This window comes from Chrysochloris asiatica, unplaced genomic scaffold (assembly GCF_000296735.1).
Source record: "Chrysochloris asiatica unplaced genomic scaffold, ChrAsi1.0 scaffold00035, whole genome shotgun sequence".
NCBI lineage: Eukaryota > Metazoa > Chordata > Mammalia > Afrosoricida > Chrysochloridae > Chrysochloris > Chrysochloris asiatica.
Window position 1 is genome coordinate 7638303 of NW_006408553.1, and position 22458 is coordinate 7660760.

The 22458-nt window shown below is 45.3% G+C and overlaps 1 protein-coding gene across 1 annotated transcript in view; it reads left to right on the forward strand.

Moving 5' to 3' along the window:
- ANK1 (ankyrin 1, erythrocytic) overlaps positions 1-20338 on the forward strand; it is a 111745-nt gene extending 91407 nt beyond the window's left edge. The window contains exons 21-36 of the mRNA XM_006859985.1: positions 1879-1971; positions 2421-2493; positions 4564-4660; positions 6178-6319; positions 8519-8616; positions 8709-8936; positions 9911-10065; positions 10430-10641; positions 11210-11414; positions 11941-12037; positions 12545-12773; positions 15265-15390; positions 15519-15648; positions 17507-17572; positions 18169-18243; positions 20193-20338. Of these exons, the coding sequence (XP_006860047.1) occupies positions 1879-1971; positions 2421-2493; positions 4564-4660; positions 6178-6319; positions 8519-8616; positions 8709-8936; positions 9911-10065; positions 10430-10641; positions 11210-11414; positions 11941-12037; positions 12545-12773; positions 15265-15390; positions 15519-15648; positions 17507-17572; positions 18169-18243; positions 20193-20338 (2172 nt within the window). The remainder of the gene's footprint in view (positions 1-1878; positions 1972-2420; positions 2494-4563; positions 4661-6177; positions 6320-8518; positions 8617-8708; positions 8937-9910; positions 10066-10429; positions 10642-11209; positions 11415-11940; positions 12038-12544; positions 12774-15264; positions 15391-15518; positions 15649-17506; positions 17573-18168; positions 18244-20192) is intronic.
- Positions 20339-22458: the final 2120 nt, after the last annotated feature.

The following is a 22458-nucleotide window of genomic DNA, read 5'->3' on the forward strand; positions in this document are numbered from 1 at the left end:
AAGTTAAAATTAATCTAATGGTGAAAGTACATCACCTCTGGCTTCAGTCACCACATCACCTTAGACTGGATCTATTTTTGAACAAAGTTCCAGAACTCTGAAATGCAGGGATTCTGCAGGCCTCTCCCAGCAATGTCCTTCCCTTTGGGGCAGTCTCCTGGGCCAGAGGTGAAAGTGCTTTCAAAAATACTGCCATTTCCCCAGCACAGTATCTTTGATTGCATCAACATATTGAGTTGGAACCCAGTACACCCAGTAAGTAGTAAGAGGCTTCTGTGGGGCCCAACTGAAACGCCATCATGTGGTAGTCTTCATGTCCTTTGATCTGTTCACTGAGCACATTTTTAATGGAGCCCATGGACGATTTCTCAGTCTGCTCTTTTGTGCCGATCCACAAGTGGTCTTGTTCTAGCTTAAAGGTGAGTCTCACTTTCCCTCCAGACTTATTGTACATGCCAGACAAGGGCACCGTGGGCAGATGCTCCTGGGCACCTTTGACTGACGGCATCACATCTTCGGGTTTTCCTTTATCCAACACTTTCCTGTGTTGAGCCAACTGATTTTTGACAAAACACCCAAATATATCGCATGGGGAGGTGACAGTCTCTTCAGCAGATGGTGCTGGCAGAACTGGTCCACAAATAAGATCTTTTATTTGTCATCATTGAAAGTCTGAATTTTACACAGACTCTTTAACTGGTCATTCATAGCCATCAGCTCGTTCACCTTTAACACCTATCTCATCTCCAGTAGCTTTTCCAAAACTACTGCCTTCACCATGAAGCGCCGTGAGTTTTCCCAACTCAAACTTGGGCTTCTTCAGCATTCTTATGTTCCTAATAAACACATCATTGGAAGCGTAAATAGACTGGCAGACTTCTCTATGTCCTTTCCAATGTTGTCTGGAATCAGTTCATTGACCATTTCTTTCAAGTAATTTGTCTGCACCTCTTGGGTCATGATTTCCATCATTTTCTTCCGGATTTTGATGGACTTGTTGGTGCTGAGCATAAGATGTCTTCCGAATCTGGTTGTTGCATTTTTTAGTAAAACCAGCATAGAACAGGCGAAGCAAATAACCATCTGTAGTCTTGACATCAACATGAGCTTCAATCATGGTCTGCCATTTTTTGACCATGGAACACATTTGTCACAGGTAAGATCCATGCCGTGGACATTGGTCAGGCAGTTTTTGCCCTGAACATCCTCAGTAATTAGCTTGAATTTTCTAAATACAACTTCATCGTTCTGCAGATCAGCAAGACTCACTTCAAAAACATGGCCTTTGAGCCCATCAGATGTGATTTTGGTTCATTGAGTCCTTGTGACTAGTGTTTACCCAGTATTTCTTATATTGAACATAGCTGGTGTCTTCATGCCATAACAATCTTTCTTAGAAAATGGATCAATCACTTTCTTGTTGGCTCCTTTTTTGCCATCTTTTGTAAAGCACTTGTTCTTGCTGATCGCCATGGTGCTGCTCAGAGAGCCAAAAGGCCACTCTTTAGTCTTAAAATTGCATTTGATGCATTCCTGATTCATCCTTTCCAAGTTGGTTTCCTCTTGGCATTTCTTGAACGACCCTGGTAATATTTCCCCTTGCTTTCCTTTTGAGGTACTCGTATTCAGTGCTACAGATTTAAAAGACCACTGCCCATCCTTGTGCCATTCCCCTGGCCTTTGCTGGCATTGCCACTAACACACATTTAAGCTCACAAGTGTTCAGGAATCTTGTTCTTGGCTCCAAATGGATTCTGTCCACTTATGCCCTTTTGAACAAGTAGAAGGTGAGCATGCAGATGTACAAATGGGGCGGGACTTGTCTCCTAGACTCGATTTCCTTGTTTAATCCCATCCTTTCTCTACTCTTCTTCCCAGAATGGAACCACACCTCTGGCAATAGCCCAGCGCCTGGGCTATATTTCTGTAACCGACGTACTCAAGGTTGTCACGGATGAAACTAGTATGGTGGTATGTCAGCTTTTCCCCCTCACTTCCTTCCCAAACATGTAGTGGACTGACAGGGTGGCCCTATGGGTTAAAATCCCCTAAATGGAGTGGCTGTACACCTTATTGGAAGCCAAAACAGTGGGAAAGATTGTTCCCAGCCATCAGCAAAGTTGTACTGCCACCTAGTGGTGTGAGGAATTGAGGCTGAGACCAGACGAAAGGGGGCAGCAGAAAGATGGGATTTGAGGAAGAGATGAGGGATGGGAAGGTAAAGTTTTCTGCTTGTCTTCCTCCTGGTTCCTGCCACACATCCAGTTCCAATCTAAGAGCCTCTGAGCTTTAGTTTTCTTCATTTGGGATAAATCTCCATTTCCTTAATAATCTCCACAGTTGTGACCAGGTAATTTCCGAGTTGATGAAAGGGCCCAGTGTTCCATTTGGGTTGAATTCTCTGCTTCTTCTCATTTTAGTTACTCAGTGACAAGCACCGGATGAGTCTTCCTGAGACAGTAGATGAGATTATGGATGTCTCTGAAGATGAAGGTAAAGTCTAGGATAATGAGCTCAGGCTGAACGGAAGAAATGGGGCTCTGAGCACTCACTGAGTGCCCGCCATGTTGCACTCAAGAATTCTCATGATATCCCCAAGTTTTGAAGACCTGAATTGAACCCAAAGCCACTTTTAAAAAGAAATGTTGTCTATTATATATGTTGTTGTTAAGTGCGGTCTAGTTGTTTCCAACTCATAGTGACCCTGTATAGGGTTTCTGAGGAGCAATTGGTGGGTTTGAATATATATATGTATATATGTTGTTAAGTGCCATTGGGTTAGTTCTGACTCATAGTGACCCTGTATAGGGTTTCCGAGGAGCTGCTGGTGGATTTGAACTGCCAACCTTCTGGTTCGTAGTCCAGTGCTGATCCTACAGCACCACACCAGGTTATATATATATATATATATGTTGTTGTGAAGTGCCATTGAGTCAATTTCAACCCATAGCAACCCTGTATAGGATTTCCACGGAGCAACTGATAAGCTTGAACTGCTGACCTTACAGCTCAAACTAACCCTGCAGTCCAGCGTGTTAACCCCATAGCGCCACACCAGGACACTCGTCACACCAGGATATATATCCTGTATTACCATTTTATGAGAAGGAAAATTTACATTTCCAATTAAAGTATTTTTTAATCCCATGAAGTTTCTTAAATAGCTATGTGTGTGCATATATTTGACATGTGTATCAACTGGAGTATGATTCTACTCAGATTAATTCTCAGAGTTGTAAGGAACTATAAAAAACTTCTGACTGGTACCTTTCTTGTGCTTTGAACAAATAGCAAACTGGTTATTGAAAGAAGTATGAGCATTTCTCTCAATAAGCTGCTCTTCTAACCCCAGTGTGCCAGTAAGATTATGGATAAAACTGTTATTATAGAATCCCTTGTGTTTCAATATCTATGAATGACAGAGTACTTTTAGTATTTTTCCTGTCCCAAATAGGCCTTAAGTTTGAAGGGGATCCTTGTGATGTAAACTGAAGGGGTTGGGCTGGATCTTCTCTGTGGTCCATTCTGTTCTCTAGTTCAGTGGTTATATAAGTTTGTTAGCTAGGTGGTAAAAATTCTCCTTGATAATATGTCTCTCACTTTAACTGACTTCAGTCCTGTTCTTCCTTAAACTTGGCTCTTTTTGCTTTCCAGGAACTGCTCATATAACTATCATGGGTATGAAACGCTTTCTGTTTCCTGTGGTTCTTTCTCACCAGAGTGCATTTCACCCTAAGCTATCACTAATTCTTTCCTGCTTTCCACCCTCCTCTGATGGCTAAACCTGTCAGAGCTGGGAGCTTACTTACAATAGGAAATTTATAACCATAAGATCCATGCCCTGGCAGGTCGTTCCTGCCTGTCCATCTATGTGTTTGTGCCCATGCCTCTGTGTTTGTGATGATAACTGCATGAGTCCATGTTATTTCATTCTGTCAGCTCCAGACCACAAAGCTAGAAAACTTACTGCTATGTGACAGTGAATGCCAATGCAAGGTCAAGGACCCACAGCTCGGTTCAAGCAGGGAGAGTGAGACAAAGAGGCAGCTGAGGTTACAGACAGCTGATTCACCCAGAATTTGAACCTCTTTGTAATGGACTTAGAAAATAATGAGATTTTAGTAGCCATGGTTAAAAAGAAAATCCTATAGCCCTTCAAAATAAATTATCTCAGTTCCATTATAGTTGGTCCTTCTGTAGTGTGTGGCATGGAAAAGAACAGTAGCAACTTTCTTTGGTGTCTCTGGATACCTGAGAAGGGATTTTCTGAAGTAGGACTTATCAAGTTAAGACAGTTCTTTCCTGGCCATATTGTTTTTCGTCTACAAAGCCCGATAAAAACTAAGACACTAGGAGTTGGCTGTCCCATTCTATATACCAGAGTTGGAGGAACAAGATTGCCTAGAGTCATTGCTTATGATTCCCTATAGCACCTCAGAGACCTTTGTCCTCTCCTTAGGTACAAGCATTGAGAGGAGGACCAGGAGAAGCATTTAAAAAAAGACAGAAAGAGACAGTCTACCATCTCCATTCTGTCACTAACTTAAACTTGTGTGGTTCCAGGGGAAGAAATTGTTGGCTCCAAAGCTGAGAAGCAAGATTCCAGAGAAGCGGATGAAGAGAAGGAGCTGCTGGAGTTTGTGCCTAAGCTAGACCAAGTGTAAGAAGTGCTTACATGGTGGAGGGTCAAGGTTTAGCCCTAGAACTCAAAGAAGGGACACAGAAGTGTTAAGAAGGTCAGGCCCTGGGTATGGCTCTGACAAAGACAGACTGCGGGTCCTCATTTATATCAGGATAAATTGACTCTGTACCTGGACTGCAGAGAACGGACAGCAAGGTCTACGGGACAGTGGGCTGCCTGGGAACATCTATTTCCTTCTTCCCATCCCTACCTCACAACTTTTCCCTCCCATCACTGACAGTTATATCTAGACATCTTCACTCACTCGTGTGCTCTCAGCTGCTCACCAGAAATCTCCATGGAGGAAGATTCACACCAGAAACAGTTCCCATGCTAAAATCAAACACTAACTACATTCCTCTGTCCATGAGCGGCATTAGGTAAAGCCCATCAAAGATTTGGGTCTGCCAGGAACCCCATTCTCTTTTCTCCTGTTGACTGTTAAGAATTATGCCACTGGGGTACATATACACATAGGGATATTTGGTGAATATATCTAAAATCTTCAACTTTTAAAAGATAGACATATGCCAGCTTAGTATAAACAAGCAGGAAATGAAACTCTAAGGGTATTTTGATCGATTAGTATTTTCTGCACATCAGTTGGAAAGAAACACAAGACCTGTGTTTCCAACTACAAGAAACTTAGAGATTAATTTGGTGGGACCAACACGTACACACACACACATACACAGGATAATATAATGCTCAGGCCAAAGTGAGGGTTCCATCAACAAGGGCTATGGTGGTGGTAGTGTGCCATTCAACTCATAGTGACACTGTATAGGGTTTCCAAGGCTGTAAATCTTTGTGGGAACAGAAAGCCTCATCTCTCTCCCAAGGAGCAACTAGTGGTTTTGAACTGCTGACCTTGCGGTTCGCAGAAAAGTGTGATCAATTTGAGTTGGACTAGGTGGGAGAATACTTCATGGAGGAGGGAGTAGTTCCTTCATCTAAGTCTTGAAGGACATCTGAGCTCTGAAGAAGAAAAGAAGGCAAGGAAGGGGCCTGTAGGTGAGATGAAGAGGAAGGCCTGCACATGTGGCATGTACGATGGGGGTCTCAGAATGTATAGATTATCATGGAAGTACAGCGGTGTTTCACGTTGGCCTTCCATGAAAGAGAGGGAACCTCTCAGAAGAATCAACCTTTTGATTTTTCAATGTTCTTGCTACACAGGGTAGAATCGCCGGCTATTCCTAGGATTCCTTGTGTCACACCGGAGACAGTGGTGATCAGATCTGAAGAGCAGGAACAGGTCAGAAGCATCATTTCTCTTCTTTTCCTATTTGCAGAATGCAAGTGTCCCAGGACAATGACCTGCAGTACAATGATAGGAAATAGCCATTGAAAAGCTTTTACAAAGTCTCTTTAGATCCATGATTCCTGGTATTTTCTGTAGCCCCCAGTGCCATTGGCATGATTGTTATTATCCCAGACATTAATGCTATGAGTGTCAGAGAGCCTAAGGGGTATGTGAAAAATCACTAACCTAGTCCAGTGAAGCTGAGAACTGACGCCGGCAGTTCTGGCTCTGAGGCCCATGTTCTCATCACCATAACCCCTGAACGCCTGCTCTCCACACACATATGGATACAGTGGGTCACTGTGCTAGAGAGGAAGCCCAACCTGAGGCAGGTATTGTGAAGCCAGAGGTGGGCTCTGGCTGCAGTCTGCACCCATTGTGAAGTCCTGAGGCTTTTCCTTCACATCTGTAGAAAGGGAAAAGTTTCCTCCTCACCTCACTCAAGGGGTTACTGGGAGCATAAGAGACTAATACAGATATGAAAATTATATCAGAGCGCTGTTCCCAATGTAGGTTATCATTTACTCTGGTACCGTATGCTGTGGCTTCCCAGGATGCCACCTGAATTTCTCTCACACATATACAAAGAAATGTGTTGAAATGATTTGGCACTGTAGGATCAACTCTAGACTGCGAATCACAAAGTCGGCTGTTCAAACCCACCAGCGGTTCCTCAGAAACCCTACACAGAGTCGCTATGAGTCAGAACTGACTCGACGGCACTTAATGACAACAACAACATGCCATTTAGCACTTTTTTCCAGGACAAGGAATTTTTTAGGGCTATAAAAACAACAACAACAACAACAATATGATGTGATAATCCCCAAAAGACTGGGTATGACTATTTTAAGGCTGATGACTGAACCAGGCATGTCTGTATTCTGGCTAAGGCTGATTTCACTCTTGTCACAAAGGGGTATCTGTTTTAAAGCAGCAAGCATAGTCCTAGGTCCATAACTGCCATACAGAGATAAACAGGTTTTGGAGTTCTGGTCAGCCATTTCATGTGAAGATATATCATAATAATCAATGTTGGTGTCACTGTGTAGCATTTGGGAGATATGGTCAATATGGCTCTGTTACTGCTGTGGCATCTTCACTGGATGTCCTGCCAGTGAGACTGAGGAGAACCCAACCAGATAGACCTGTGTCACACTGTTCCTTGACCAAATCATTCCCTCCAACTCTTTCTTGAGTCATTAACTCAAGTCAGCAGGTCCTACCTTGCCTCCCGGATGGGGCTAGGAAGACTATAAGATACGATGCCTGGATACATAGGAATTTCTGGCCTAACTAGGAAGAATGAATTCAGGCTCATGAAATCAATTAAGAAAGAATACCGAATGGAGAATAATGAAGTGCTAAATCATATGGTGTGAGTTATTTTTAGAGTTCAGAGAAAGGAGTTTAGAATCAATAGGAAGGATTCATGGGTGCTGTGAGACATGAAAAATGACTAGGCTTGGACTTGCTAAGGAACGGCACAAGGACATTCAAAAGCAGAGTTGCAAACAAACCTAGAGGTACTAGGACCAGACTCAGGCCCTGCTGACTTTCATGGGTCCTTGTGAGGTGTAAGACCTTATGCAAGGTCACCCCATATCCCTGGACTTGCAGTGTCACAGTGAGCTAAGAAACTTCTCATGTTACAGATGAGAAAATGAAAAACTCCTCAACAATGGGACTGTTTTATCCACCTCGTGTGTCTCAAACACCTACAGGATAAGTAGCTTCAAAGGATCAGTTACTTCTAATTCATGGTGACCCCGTGCATGTCAGAGAAGAACCGTGCTCCATAAGGTTTTCATTGGCTGATTGTTTTCAGATGTAGATTATTTTCCTTTAAGGTGCCTCTGTGTGGACTTGAGTTGCCATCCTTTTGCATAGCAGCCAAACAGGTTAACTGTTTCCATTACCCAGAAGTGGTGTACACAAAACTATGTAGCTAATAGACAATGGTTGTTGTTGTTATTAAGTGCCTTTGAGTCAGTTCTGACCCATAGTGACCCTGTATAGGGTTTCTGAGGAGCAGCTGGTGAGCTTGAACCGCCAATCTTATGGTTCAAAACAACTTTGCAGTCCAGCACACAGTGCCACACCAGGACTCCAGTAGGCAATGGTACAGGAGTCATACCCAGGTATTTTAATGCCAACTTTAAGGAGAAAGCTAATCTGCCTAGAGCAGAGATTTCATAGTAAGATGTTGCTGGACGAAGGGGAGGGAAGGTAAGCAAGTGAGTGCAGCGGCTATAGGGTCCAAAAGAGTATGGTCTTGTTATATTTATTTCAAAAGAAAAATCCAAAGATCTTGAGCAAATAGAAGCAGTGGAGGTAGGAAAAAGCCTGTGCTCCCTTTAGACTCCAGGAGAGTCCTGCATGGAAAAGTTCGAGGATTAGTGAGAGGGACAACTCGGTTTCTGCCAGTGAGGCTCCTTGGCCCTGGCACAATACTCAGCAGGCTTGAGTCCTGAGTATATACTACGGTCCAGGGAGGGGAAGAACTGGAGGGCCTTTTCTCTCCTCCTCAGGCATTTAAGGAATATGATGAAGACTCACTCATCCCCAGCAGCCCGGCCACAGAGACCTCAGACAACATCAGCCCAGTGGCCAGCCCAGTCCACACAGGGTGAGTGGGACACATGGGACTCTGCACTGCCCACCCTCCCTGACTCAGAAGGGCAGTGTAGAAGCCCAACATGGCTCTGTCTGTGCTCCTAGGTTTTTGGTGAGCTTCATGGTTGATGCCCGGGGAGGCTCCATGAGAGGAAGTCGCCACAATGGACTGAGAGTGGTGATCCCACCTCGGACCTGTGCTGCCCCCACGCGCATCACCTGCCGCCTGGTCAAACCCCAGAAGCTGAGCACACCGCCTCCCCCGCTGGCTGAGGAGGAGGGCCTGGCCAGCAGGATCATTGCACTAGGGCCCACAGGTGTTCAGTTCTTGAGGTGAGAGATTGCTGGTGCTGGGTGTGCCTGTGCAAGATGTGCCCTTAGCTTGTTCCTGTCCTGCAGGTCCCAATGCTACTGCCCCTGCAACAATGCAGCAAACCACACAGACCTGGGCGGGGAAACAGAAGTGGGAGCTTTGTTCTTCTTTCACCACCTTTCCCCCAAATACACTAGCGAGTTCATATCCTGCTGGAGTTGAGCACCTGCAAATCTTGCTGTGACACTCTAGGTAGAAATGGAGTAGAAGACAGCATTGCTTGAGAGGCTCCCAAGAGGTTAATTATTTCAACACTAAAATAGTCTTGCTAGAAGGTCACCCTTGCAAACGAGATTAATGGCCTTCAGTGGCTGATGCTTCGTCACCTTTTCAGCAGTAAACCAGGGTCCCTTCAATCACTACAGGGAGTAGTGTTCCCGGCAGGTCTCCACCAGGGGCCCAGCCTTCCCACATCTGTCCATTCTCCTGTCCCACCTCCATGCTACCATTCACCCTTTGTAAAGCAGCCTGCTGAGCACTCTCACCTTTTAATGTATGATTCTCAAAGCCGCACTGCAAAGTAAATGGTGCTCTCCCCATTTTATGGATGAGGAAGCTGAGGCTCAGAGGGGTTAATTTTCCTATCTAAACGTGTCAGACAGGTTCCCAGTATCAGGGTCAAGGAGTGTCAAGGGCAGCGCTGTTTTCTGAGCCTTAGACAGATGACTGTATGGCAGTGAGCAGTGTGGAATGAGGTTGAGCCATCCTTCCCTCCAGCCTGAGGGCAACCAAGAAGGCCTGTGGAACATCTCAGGCTCCCAAAGGCTGGCATGTTTCACTCTCAGGCCTGGGTAGTAGGTGGGGCCCCCACTGTGGCTGCAGGGCTCCTCTTACCAGCAGGAGCCAGGCTGCCCTGCCCCGCCTGCTCTTCCATCCCCTCAACAGTGAGCATGCCCGTGCCCCGCCCTCATCATTTTCTCTGACCCTGCTCCAGTCCGGTGATCGTGGAGATCCCCCACTTTGCTTCGCATGGCCGTGGGGACCGAGAACTGGTGGTTCTGAGGAGTGAAAATGGCTCCATATGGAAGGAACATAGGAGCCGCTATGAAGAAAGTTACCTGGACCAGCTCCTCAATGGGATGGATGAAGGTGAGGCAGGGACCCCAGGGCTGACCACTTCCCTCCTCCTGGAACATGGGATTTGAGATTGCACTTCTGAGATGGGTTGTTGGGACTGCCTGGAGTTTGGGGACCCTGAAAGGCTAGAAATGTCCCTATCTGGCTATGCTCCACATGGAACATCTGAGTGAGTGCTTAGCCTTTGCCTGCAACCCTCAGCACCTTCTACTGACCTGGACCCAGTGGTTTCTCTCTCCAGACCAGCAGCCCCTCTCCCCACTGCTGGGTGCCAAGAGGGGTGGGCACATGGAGTCAAGAATGAGGAGATTCAAGTGACACAGAGCGAGCCTGAGCTCAGAGTAACCGGGGTGGGGGGATCTCACTGTGATTGCAGAGCTGGGCAGCCTGGAGGAGCTGGAGAAGAAGAGAGTCTGCCGCATCATCACCACCGACTTCCCCTTGTACTTCGTGATCATGTCCCGGCTCTGCCAGGACTTCGACACCATCGGCCCTGAAGGGGGCTCCCTGAAGAGCAAGTTGGTCCCCCTGGTGCAGGCGACGTTCCCAGAAAATGCTGTCACCAAGAGCGTGAAGTTGGCTTTGCAGGTGACACAGCCTCCCAGACCAGCTGGGATACCCCTCACTTGGAGTACACGGAGGGTGGAAGGCCCTCCGGTCCTCAGGAAGATTGCCCCTTGCTCCCATGATGTGCCCCCACTGCTCCCCTTCACATACCCCAGTGAGAGAGCTGCTCTTCAGGCTCACAAGAAAGTTGGATGAGGTGGAGCTAAGACAAGACATTCCCTGTTAAGTTGCCCAAAGCCCCAGATTATACCACATCACCAGCTTGCTCTGCATGATGGAATTTCCTGGAACCCACTGTCAAGCAGAGCAGAGGTGGTGACATCCTGGGAACAGGGTGCAACAGGGCAAAGGGGAGAAAGAACAGAGAGGAGAGATAGGCAATGACGTCAGACCTCAGTCAGGACCGGTGTCAAGCATGAATAATGCCACTAGGTGTGGAGAGATGGGACCGGTGGAGACCCTGAGAGAAGCCTTTGACTTGCATGTAGACAAGACCCACTCTCCCCTTGGGAATGACTGTGCCTACCTCCTATCCAACCAGCTGCTCTCCTGCTCTGGAACTAAGCATCCTACCTTTAATATTCCCCAGGCCCAGCCTGTACCTGATGAGCTAGTCACCAAACTTCTGGACAATCAGGCCACCTTCAGCCCCATTGTCACCGTGGAGCCACGGCGCCGGAAGTTCCACCGCCCCATAGGGCTTCGGATCCCGCTTCCACCGTCATGGACAGACAACCCTCGGGACAGCGGCGAGGGGGACACCACCAGCCTGCGCCTGCTCTGCAGTGTTATTGGTAAGAGTACCCACCTGCCTCTGTGTCAGCTTCTCTGAGGCAAAGCTCCTTTCCCCACACTGGGGCCAGACAGGAAAGAGGAGGGGAAGTGAGGCATCTCCTTAGTCTTTGTTAGTTTTATCTGGGGTCACATGCTTTTGGAAGAGATGGAAGGATAAGGCGTCTAAATAAAAGTTCACATCCCCATTCTGCACCCTCCTTCAAGCAGAATGAACTTGATGTGAATTCTATGGTCACTATCTCTGCATGGTGGGCATGGTCGTGTCATTTCCATATGTTCTGATGAAAAGGAGTAATATACAGATGGAAAAAAATAGAAGTCCATGCCCCCTGACCTTGAGGGCCATGGGTTACTATACATTGCTAGCTGGAGAAAAGGACAGTGAGAATAAGGTGTGCTCAGAGCCATAGACCAAGCCAGTCCCTGCCAGACGTACCCATCTCTGCCTTTGCATATTCAGTCTTAGTGTTTACTTGTGCATGTTCTGAAGACCAGTTCTTCACCTCGCTTCTGTTCCTGTTGCAGGTGGAACAGATCAAGCCCAGTGGGAAGATATAACAGGCACAACCAAGCTGGTGTATGCCAATGAGTGTGCCAACTTCACCACCAATGTCTCTGCCAGGTGAGATGCTTGCTGTCTCAGGTCCTCAGGCCCCAGAGTATGGGGTCGGTGCTGCCCTTACAGCATAGCTGTTCTCAGGCCCACCCTGACAAGAAGCCTTCCTGAGCCCGCAGATATATTAGATTCACAGATAGATAGCGCCTATCTGGGCGGGAGTGAAACTCTCCACCAGGCATTTAGAAATTTATTTTATAACTAGACCTGCTGCTGTCAATCATCTGGCCCATGGGGTAGTTCTGCTCAATCCTACAGGGTTAGCTATGAGTTGGAATCGACTAGACCATAGTGGGTTTGGCTTTGGTTGGTTTGATTGGAGATCCTGCATGTGTCAGAGTAGAACTGTGCACCACAGGGTTTTCAATGACTGATTTTTCAGAAATCGATCATCAGGTATCTGTGGGTGGATGTGAAGCTCCAACCTTGCAGTTAGCAGCCAAGTGTGTTCACCTTGCACCCCCCACCCCCACCCCAAGGATTCCACTTTAAAATGGAGCCTTCTCTTTTAAGGTTTTGGCTGTCAGACTGTCCTCGTACTGCTGAGGCTGTGAACTTTGCCACTCTGCTGTACAAGGAGCTTACGGCAGTGCCCTACATGGCCAAGTTTGTCATCTTTGCCAAAATGAACGACCCCCGAGAAGGGCGGCTGCGCTGCTACTGCATGACGGATGATAAGGTGGACAAGACTCTGGAGTATCATGAGAACTTTGTCGAGGTGGCCCGGAGCAGGGACATCGAGGTATTGCTCCCGACTCCCTTTGTTCCTGGCCAGGCACAGTCCCTCTCACAAAGGTTCCAGAGCTTGGACAGCAGCACCCTGGTGTACACTGTGACCCAGTGCAGGCAGGGAAACCTTTTCTTTAGAGGAGGGTTTCTAGACTGTCTTGTTGATTCTGTTCTTGAGAAACATCCTGAAGAACATTTAGCAAAAGTGAGGCAAGTTACATATGTGTGTGTGAGCTGAAGTAGTAGAGCCTTTGGTTTGTGATGACAAGGAGCTGACATTTATTGAACTCTGAGGTACCAAACCAGCTAAAGCCAAACCCACTATAGCTTAGTAGATTCCAACTCATACCTAACCCTGTAGGATTAAGCAGAACTACCCCATAGAATTTTCAAAACTGCAAATCTTTACAGAAGCAGACTGCCAGATCTTTTTCCTGTGTAGAGGCTGGCAGTTTCAAACCACCAATCTTTTAGTTAGGTTGTTCTTGGCAGGTTCAAACCACCAATCTTTTAGTTAGGTTGTTGTTGTTGTTGTTGTTGTTAAGTACCACTGAGTAAGTTCTGACCCATGACGACCCTGTATAGGGTTTCTGAGGAGCAGCTGGTGAGCTTGAATTGCCAACCTTGCAATTCAAACGGCTTTGCAGTCTGGCACATTAACCCACAGCACCAGTTTATGTGCTGTGGAGTTGGTTCCAACTCATGGCAATATATATGTAGGGTTTCTAAGGCTGTAAATCTTTATGGGAACAGAAAGTCTCATCTGTCTCCCACGGAGTAGGAGTTTTGAACTGCTGACTATAACATTAGCAGCCCAACTCATAACCACTACACTACCAGAGTCAAGCGCTTTAACCACTGTATCAAGCACCAAGCACTCATAAAATTGCCCAACTTGTATAATTCTCATAACTATGTTCTTTTATTACTCCCAATTTACAGATAAGGAAACTGAGGTTGAGAAAGTTGAAATAACTTGCTGAAGGCCACACAACTAGTAAATGGTATTGAAAGTATATCCAGGTAGTCTACACTTTTAACTGCTATGTTAAGGTTTTGATAGTGTCCACAGAGCTGGACCAGGATGTAAGTAAAGAAATGAGGACTAGATGTGAACCTATCACTGCTCCCGGGACCCCATACTATTAAAACGTGTAATAAGCAGCATCTTCCCAGCTCTGTAGCCTCAGAGTGTATGCTGAGTCTCCTAGAGGAGAGCTGTGGTAGATAGAACCCAAGGTTGGAACGCTGAGCACTGGTTCTAATCCTGTATTGGATGCTAACTAAGCAAGGCACTTAGTCTCTTTGGACCTGCATTTCCTCACTGTCAAAGGAGTTGAGAAACCCTGGTGGTTAATTCTAGGTGGTTAAATATGAGGCTCCTGACCAAAAGGTTGGCAGTTCAAACCTACCAGTCACTCCAAGTGTGAATGATGCGGCAGTCTGCATCTAGAAAAATTTGTTGGTGTTGTTAAATGCTATTGAGTCGGTTTTGATTAGAAGCCTTATGGGGGCAGCTCTAACTCTGTCACATGGAGTCAATGGGAGTTGGCATCAGCTCAACGGTAACAGGTTTGGTTTCAGTTTTTGGTCAAATGAGTTAATGATAACTTCTCAGTAGAAAGCATGTCACACACATCTGGGGTCATTCATATAGGTGAGATTCAAATATATAATCTGTCTGTTGTTGTTGTAAGGTGGCATTGAGTCAGTACCGACTCATAGTGACCCTACGCACAACAGAATGAAACACTGCCTGATCCTGCACCAACCTCACAATCATTGCTACACTTGAGCCCATTACTGCTGCCACTGTGCCAATCTGTCTCATTGGGGATCTTCCCCCTTTTCCCTGACCCTCCACTTTAACAAGCATGATGTCCTTCTCCAGGGTCTGGTCACTCATGATAATATGTCCAAAGTAAGAGACTATGTCTCACTATCTTAGCTTCTAAGAACTATTCTAGTTGTACTTCTTCCAACACAGATTTTTTTGTTCTCTGGGATTCCATGATACTTTTAATATTCTCTTCCAACACCATGGTTCAAATGCATCAATTCTTCCATGGTCTTACTTATTCATTATCCAACTTTCACATGCATATGAGACTATTGGAAATACCATGACTTGGGTCAGGAGCACCTTAGTCCATCGAGGGCTTCTCATAAATAAACATTTTTTGAGTGAGCACGCAAACAGATCCATGATTTTAGACACTGAAGTCTGACATCATAGTGGATTTCTAAAGCACTCTGAGAGCACCCTGACAAACTTGGCAGGGGCATATGGCAATCTTTTAAAGTTAGGAACCATGGCTCATTCATTATAACCTTGGAAATAAAGCATTTTCTACAACAAACAGTAGACTTGCACTGAGCATGCCATCTGAGCTCCAGGTAGCTCTAGTAAGGGAGTGTCTCGGGAAGGGACAGGCCAAAATTGAAAGGTAGGTTATTTGGGTATTTCTATCTGACCAGTTGCATTTGCTTTTCCCTTCCTACAGGTTTTGGAAGGAATGCCCCTATTTGCAGAACTCTCCGGGAACCTGGTACCATTCAAAAAAGCTGCCAAGCAGCGGAGCTTCCACTTCCAGTCCTTTCGTGAGAACCGTTTGGCCATTCCTGTAAAGGTGCCTGCATCCCCTGCTGACCTCTCGTCTTAGTCTGGAACTTTTGGAAGGCAGAAATTTCTAAACCTACCAGCCTGGTGACCTGTAAATCAGCTCCCTGAATCTTTCTTTTGTGTGATTGAGCTTAGGTGCGGGACAGCAGTCGAGAACCAGGAGGGTCCTTATTGTTTCTGCGCAAGGCGATGAAGTACGAGGACACCCAGCACATTCTCTGCCACTTGAACATCACCATGCCCCCTTATACCAAGGTGAGCTGCTGCTCATCCATTGTGGGAGGCCTCTCCACTAGAGATGAGGTCCCCTAAGAATGTCTCAAAACAAACCCCAGCTCTAACACTATCAAAAGGTTGTTCCTGTAGAAAAGCTGCATTTGAATTCCTTCAGGTTTAAAGAGGTTCTTCAGTCTCCTCTGGACATTTGTCTGTGGCTTTTCGGGAAAGCCTGCCAGGTCCTTTCTGCAAAGCTAAGTCCAAGCTTTGGTCATGTCACCCAAAGAGCAAACCATCATTGTCAGAGGATATTCTTGTTGTGGGCCCTGAGCTCTCTAGGATAATAAAAGCTAGAAGAAACCTTAAAGGCCTCACTGAGGCTTAGAAACAGAACCTGAATTGCTCAAGTTTACCTGGCCACTTGGTAGCTTTTTATCAAATCTCTTTTCCATTTACTTACTCATTTCTCTCAGAGTTCGTTGGTTTGTTGTTTGGTTGGTTGGTTGTTTGGTTGGTTGGTTGGTTGGTTGGTTCATTTGTTCGTTAGTTACTTAGTCAGTTAGTTATGTGTCGTGGAGTTGGTTCCAACTCATAGTGAGGCTATAAATCTTTATGGGAACAGAAAGCCTCATCTTTCTCCCATGGAACCACGGGTAGTTTTGAACTGCTGACTGTAAGATTAGCAGCCCAACTTGTAACCACTATGCATAGCTCTCTCAGGGTGCTAGCCCTCAAAAGAAAAGGGAACCCTGGTGTCTTCAGCCCTGCAAACAACCAGCTTTTTGAGCTCAACAAAAGACTCTTGACCAACTATGCTTATTTATAGATACCTGTGAAATTATCAAAGAGCTCTGTTGGCCATGCCAGTTAAGCATTACGCCTTCTAACTACAAGGGCTAGAGTTCAAACCCACTATCTGCTCTATTGGAGAAAGATGAGGCAATCTGCTCCTGTAAAGATTTATAGTCTCAGAAGCCCTAAGGAACAGTTGTACTTTGTCCTATAGGGTTGCTAAGAGTTGGAACTGACTCGATGACATTGCGTTTAGTGGTTTGGAGTAAGACTATCAGAGTCCTATCTGCAGATTAATGCCCTGGACTTTGCAGTTCAAACCTACCAGTTGCTCCTTGGAAACCCTTAGACAGGGTTGCTATGAGTCAACTCGAAGGTTCTTAGCAACATCAACAACAGCCCGATATGATGGACTTTGGAACAGCCATAATGTCACCTTATCTTTTCATTGTTGGTGGTGTGTTTCTGCTATCTTTCTAATCATTAGACTTTCATATTAAACTAGAAAAGAAGCATGGTTACACTCACACGCTTGCGACTCAGATTCTCTTTTCTTTCTGAAGACCACAAGGAACCAACTTCTGTTTTAAAAGAGGGTCTCCTACAGCTTTGGGCAAACATCTGGATGCTTTTCCATGGTCAGGGGCTTAAGACTACTACCTGGGGCCAGTGTCAGAATTGGGTTTTTTGAGCAGAAAATAATTTAAACTTGGTTTTAAATTCATACCCCAGTTCCATGCCTTATTAGTTAGATGACCTTAGGCAATTTAGTTAGCTTCTCAGGGCCTCAGTTTTCTTCATCAATGAAATGGGAATGATAATAATAATACCTACTTCATAGGTCCTAAACAGGACCTCACACATTAAAAATATTACAAAAGATGGCCATTATTATTGATAAAATACAAGAACTTTATCAACATTCCTTTACTTCCACCTCTTTCCATGCTTCTTTCTTTTATTGTGCATACAAATTACAGAGCTACTGTTTACCAAAACAGGGGCATCATTCCCCAACTACATAGTGTAAGGGCTCAAATCCCCATCTTGAACACACAGAAGAGCTCATAACCCAAATCACCCTTTCTTTTCCTTTCTTTCACAGGGTAGCGGAGCCGATGAGAGGAGGTCTTTGACACCACTAGCCCTGAGATACAGCATTCTTAGCGAATCCACTCTGGGTATAAACTTCTTTGTGATGATGACATATGTTCACCCTCTTTCCAAGAATGTTGTGAATGAGATCACTTCCCCTCGCCCTGGCAAAGGTTCTAGGTCCCTTGGGTAGTACAAATGGTTTGAACTTGTCTAGTATCCTGTGGGTTAATGCACTGGACTGCAATGTTGGTTTAAATCGCAAGGTGGCAGTTCAAGGTCACTAGCCGCTCCTCGGAAACCCTATGCAAGGTCGCTATGAGTCAGATCCAACTCAACAGCATTTAACAACAACAACACTAAAGGCTGGCATTTCAAACCCATTCAGTGACATCACAGAAGAAAGCATTGATGATTTGCTACCATAAAGATTATAGCCTAGACACATGGGGTTGCCATAGAGTCAGATTAACTCATTGGCAGTGGGGTTTGGCAAGGACAACCCACTATGAACACCTGTAGAGCCTTTGACTGGCATCCTGCCTGGCCCCTACAGGTTTAGCTCTCAATGCCCACTATGCTGAGGCCCTTCATTTGACCTGGGTACCCACCAGCTGTCTGTTCTTCTCACCTATCTGTATCCGGTCAGGGTTACTAAATGAAATCTTCTGCTTCTCCCCAGGTTCTCTCAGTGGGACAGACCAAGCAGACATGAAAATGAGTATTATATCAGAGCATCTTGGCCTCAGTTGGGCAGGTGAGTCTAGGAATTGGGGGCATTAAAACACTGTGTCTGTTTCATATATGCCTACACCCTCTCCCACTTAAAGAAGCACTGATCAAAGATTTCCAACCCTCTACTCACCCCTCTGTTGTGTATCTGATTTGTGGTGGTCTTGGATAGGTCTGTTACTCAAGCAGGACCTGGGTACCAATGAAAAAGGGATGCTCCTTGATTTCTGCTTGGTTTTTCCCTGGTAGGAAAAGATCATCAACTTTTCGTGTTCTAAGAGACCTTAGGGTTTATCTAGTCTATCACATTTTGTAGGTGGGAAGACTGAGATCCATTAAGGAGCATGAACTTGTGGTATAGCTAGTTAGTGACTGAGCCCAGAGAAACAAACACGCAAGCCCAAACTAAGTCTCCTGGCTGTCTGTTCACTGCCCCCCTACTCACTACATTGCCTTTCCCCAAAGGCTAGCATTGTGGAGGGGAAGGAAGGAATAAAAGGGAGTATCAAAATGTTTCATTAACATCTCTGACTGTAACTGGGGTCTGCCAGAAGTCCCATCAACAATAGGGTTGGATCTTATTTGAAGAGAGGTAGATGGATAAAACAAAGTTAAAGATCAGAATGCTCACAACGTTTTTTATTCAACTGCCGACTATATAACTTAATTATCACTCTCCAACCCCTTGTTTTGGTTCACTTTTTCTGTGAATGGACACTTGCAGGTCAGTCATCCTGCAGAGCACTTAGACACATTTAAAAACCTTAGCAAGAACTTGCTGAAAGAAAGTGTAACACTTATTCAGAAGTTCAAAGACAGTTCGGTCTTTAAACAGTATCTATTGAACTCCTGGTGTGCCTCTGTAGAATAAGCACTGGACTGTGAACTACAAGGTCGGCAGTTCAAACCCACAAGCTGCTACTCAGAAACTCTATACAGGGTCCTGTGAGTTGGAACCCACTCAACTGCACTTAACAACAACAGTTGTTACCTCTTAGAAGTCCCCGGGTGGTGTAAACAATTAGTGCATTCTGTTTCTAACGAAAAGGTTGCTGGTTCAAATCCATCCAGGAAGAGTTTGGAAGGAAAACAATTGAAAATGATTGCTTTCTGAAAGGTCATTGAAAATAATGGGAAACCATATGTAGCACAGCACTACTCTGACATACATGGAGTTAGCATGAGACAGACTCAAGTCATCAGCAACTGGTTACTGCTGCTTCCTGGTGTATGTTTGTGTGTGTGTGTTTGTGCATGCGTGTGCATTGTACATGCCCCTTCGGATTCTTGCTGTTGATTTCCCTCTAATCTTCCTCATTCTTGAAATTAGACTCTGATGCTGTTTTCCCTTCTAAAGCACCTGTGAGGTACAACAATCAAAATAATGGAGGTGGTGGGGGCTAACATTCTGTGTTATTGCCATGCATTTAGATGGTAATGTGTGTTTTCATTTTAAGTGTAAAAATGCCTTTCCCTGAAGAATCATAAATACAGAGACACTGAGTTACCTAAATACATCCCTATTATAACTGATTCTTGACGTGAAAAGCAGCAGCATCCTACATAAATGAGAGTGTAACCCGGACAAACAGCACTGGAGTGGGAATCGGCAGGCTCTGTTTCCCTGTTGGCACTGGAGCTAACTTGTTCTGTGGCCTTGGATGAATTGCTAACCTCATCTCCTATTTAATGTAATGGAGAGCAAGAACACTCATTTATTCATTCATTCAACTATTTATTGAGCAATCCTGCCCCAACATTGTTTTCTGGTGATGCAAAGATGTAAGGGATTGCATTTCATCTAGTATTTCTTGGTAAATGCCAGATCCAAAGGAGAACTGTTCTTGAACTGCCTATACTCCTCTTCCAACACCCCCATCCCCCACCCCTACTCCACAACTACAGCTGAGCTTGAGCAGAGCTGGATTAGATTCACGGCTCATCTCATGTCTGAGCTTGGTACTTTTCTTGCAGAGTTGGCCCGGGAGCTGCAGTTCAGTGTGGAAGACATCAACAGGATCCGTGTGGAAAATCCCAATTCCTTATTGGAACAGAGTGCAGCCTTGTTGAACCTCTGGGTCATCCGTGAAGGAGAAAATATAAAGAGTCAGTACCCTTAAACTGAGGAAGGCTTCTTTTCCAAAGCATGTGCTAGCACCTACTCTACCAATGAAATTCTTCCTTTGAATTCCGTTTGTCATGTTGGCCTTTTGAGAATCAATCTGTATGTCTCTCTCTCTTTCGTTCTCTTTCTCTCTCACACACAGTTTTAGTTTCCTACTGTTGCTATAGAAATATTACTAGTGTTAAAGAACAGAAATTTATTAACTCTGGAGGCTGAAAATCCAAATATAGAGCATGGCTCTAGGACAAGGTCCTTCTTTGTCTGTTTTCATTTCCTTGGTTCTTTCCTTGTTGTTGTTGTTAAGTGCCGTCGAGTCGGTTCCGACCCATAGCGACCCTGTACAGGGTTTCCGAGGGTGTAAATCTTTACGGGAGTAGAAAGCCTCATCTTTCTCCCGCGGAGCGGCTGGTAGTTTCGAACCGCTGACCTTAAGGTTCGCAGCCCGATTCGTAACCACTACGCTACCAGAGCTCCTTGGTTTTGGTGATCTCCATATGACATCTGTCTTATCCTGTTTGAGCTTATGTATCTCTGTGTTGGTGCTGCTCTGTCAGTTAGAAGTGATCAGGTTTAGTCAGGACACACCCTATGCTGACATGGCCTCGTGAACCTAACAAAACAAACCCTATTCTCAAATGGGATTACATCCACAGGGTTAGGATTCCAACACATATTTTTAGGGGACACAATTCAATCCTTGGCACACACACAGTGTACACACACAAACCTCAGCATCACTAGGTCTTCTACCCTATCAAGTTACTGGAGAAGCTTGATGTCCATTTGTCTACTATCCTTGAAATAAGATAAAACTTGCACCAGGACCCCTTGATTACATCATCTATGCTGGGTGTGTGACTTTAAAGTCTTCCTGTTGAATTTCTCCAACAAATGACTACTGTCCTCTCAAGATAGAGTCTAGGTGAGCCCAGTCCATCTGAAGTTCCCTTTCTCTCAGGGGCATTTTTTTCTCCAACGTGGTAAAAAGTTTTGTCTCATACTGTCTTTTTGCCTCTTCCCAACCTAACTCTCAGACCCCCCAAAACACTCAAAGGAAATTGAATGTTTACATTTGCATCCCAAATCAACTGGCAAGGGCCAAGCATTTCAAAAGAACAGAATCCAATCTCACTCTCATTTTAAAAGGACAGAATCTCACCCTCATTTTCTGGTGGTGCTCCTCTTAGATTACAAAAACAAGCTTTCTCTGCCTTAAAATTGGCTACTCTTAGCCTTTGGAAAAGATTTGCCAAAGTGGGGGGGGGGGGGGGGTTGTTGTTTTTTTTAAAAGATCTCTTAAGAGGCAGTTCTTTTTGATTCTGACCAAAGAGAAGTGCCTCCATCTTTTGAAAATATAAATCCTCTCCTTCTCACATTTTCCCCTTCTGGCCAAATTTTCAGAGCCCATGCAACATGCCCTAGCTGCTGCCCCAGCATGATGAGAATTTCCTCCCTAAGTGCCTGTTCTTGTCTGCTCCCTGACAGTGGAGAATCTCTACACAGCCCTAAGGAACATTGACCGCGGTGAGATTATGAACATGTTGGAGGGCTCTGGCAGACAGAGCCGCAATCTGAAAGCAGCGGACCGGCAGCACACCCACCGGGACTACTCCTTGTCGCCCATTCAGATGAATGGTGAGTACCTTCTGGAATGGAGTTCCCTTTACAGGAGATTTTATCCCTTGAGATTTTATCTAACTCCCAGGTGAGGGAGGCAGACTATGAGAAAATTGGCATCTTTGGTAGTACCTCCTCCCTCAGTCACCATGTGGAGAGACACTGGGACCCCAACAGGGCCTGGTGTTACAGGAAAGAGCTTCACTCTGGAGGGCAATGGGCTTGACTCTTGCCCCTACGTGTCTGTGAACACTATGTACAGCTCTGGAAAAGGTGTGGTTCCTCTTGAGGCATCATTGTCCCCATGTGAAAAATAAAGAATTGTGACTGTTTAGGATCTCAGCTGTAAAGGCTCAGTGACTGAGAAGGAAAAGATTTCTCCAAGGCTGGATGCAGATGAGCTGAATGGTGTTTATAAAATCCTTTTGTGGCCACTTATATGAGGGTAGAAGGTTTACTTTTCTTTGACTCCAGTCTCTTTTTTTGTCTCTCTTTCCC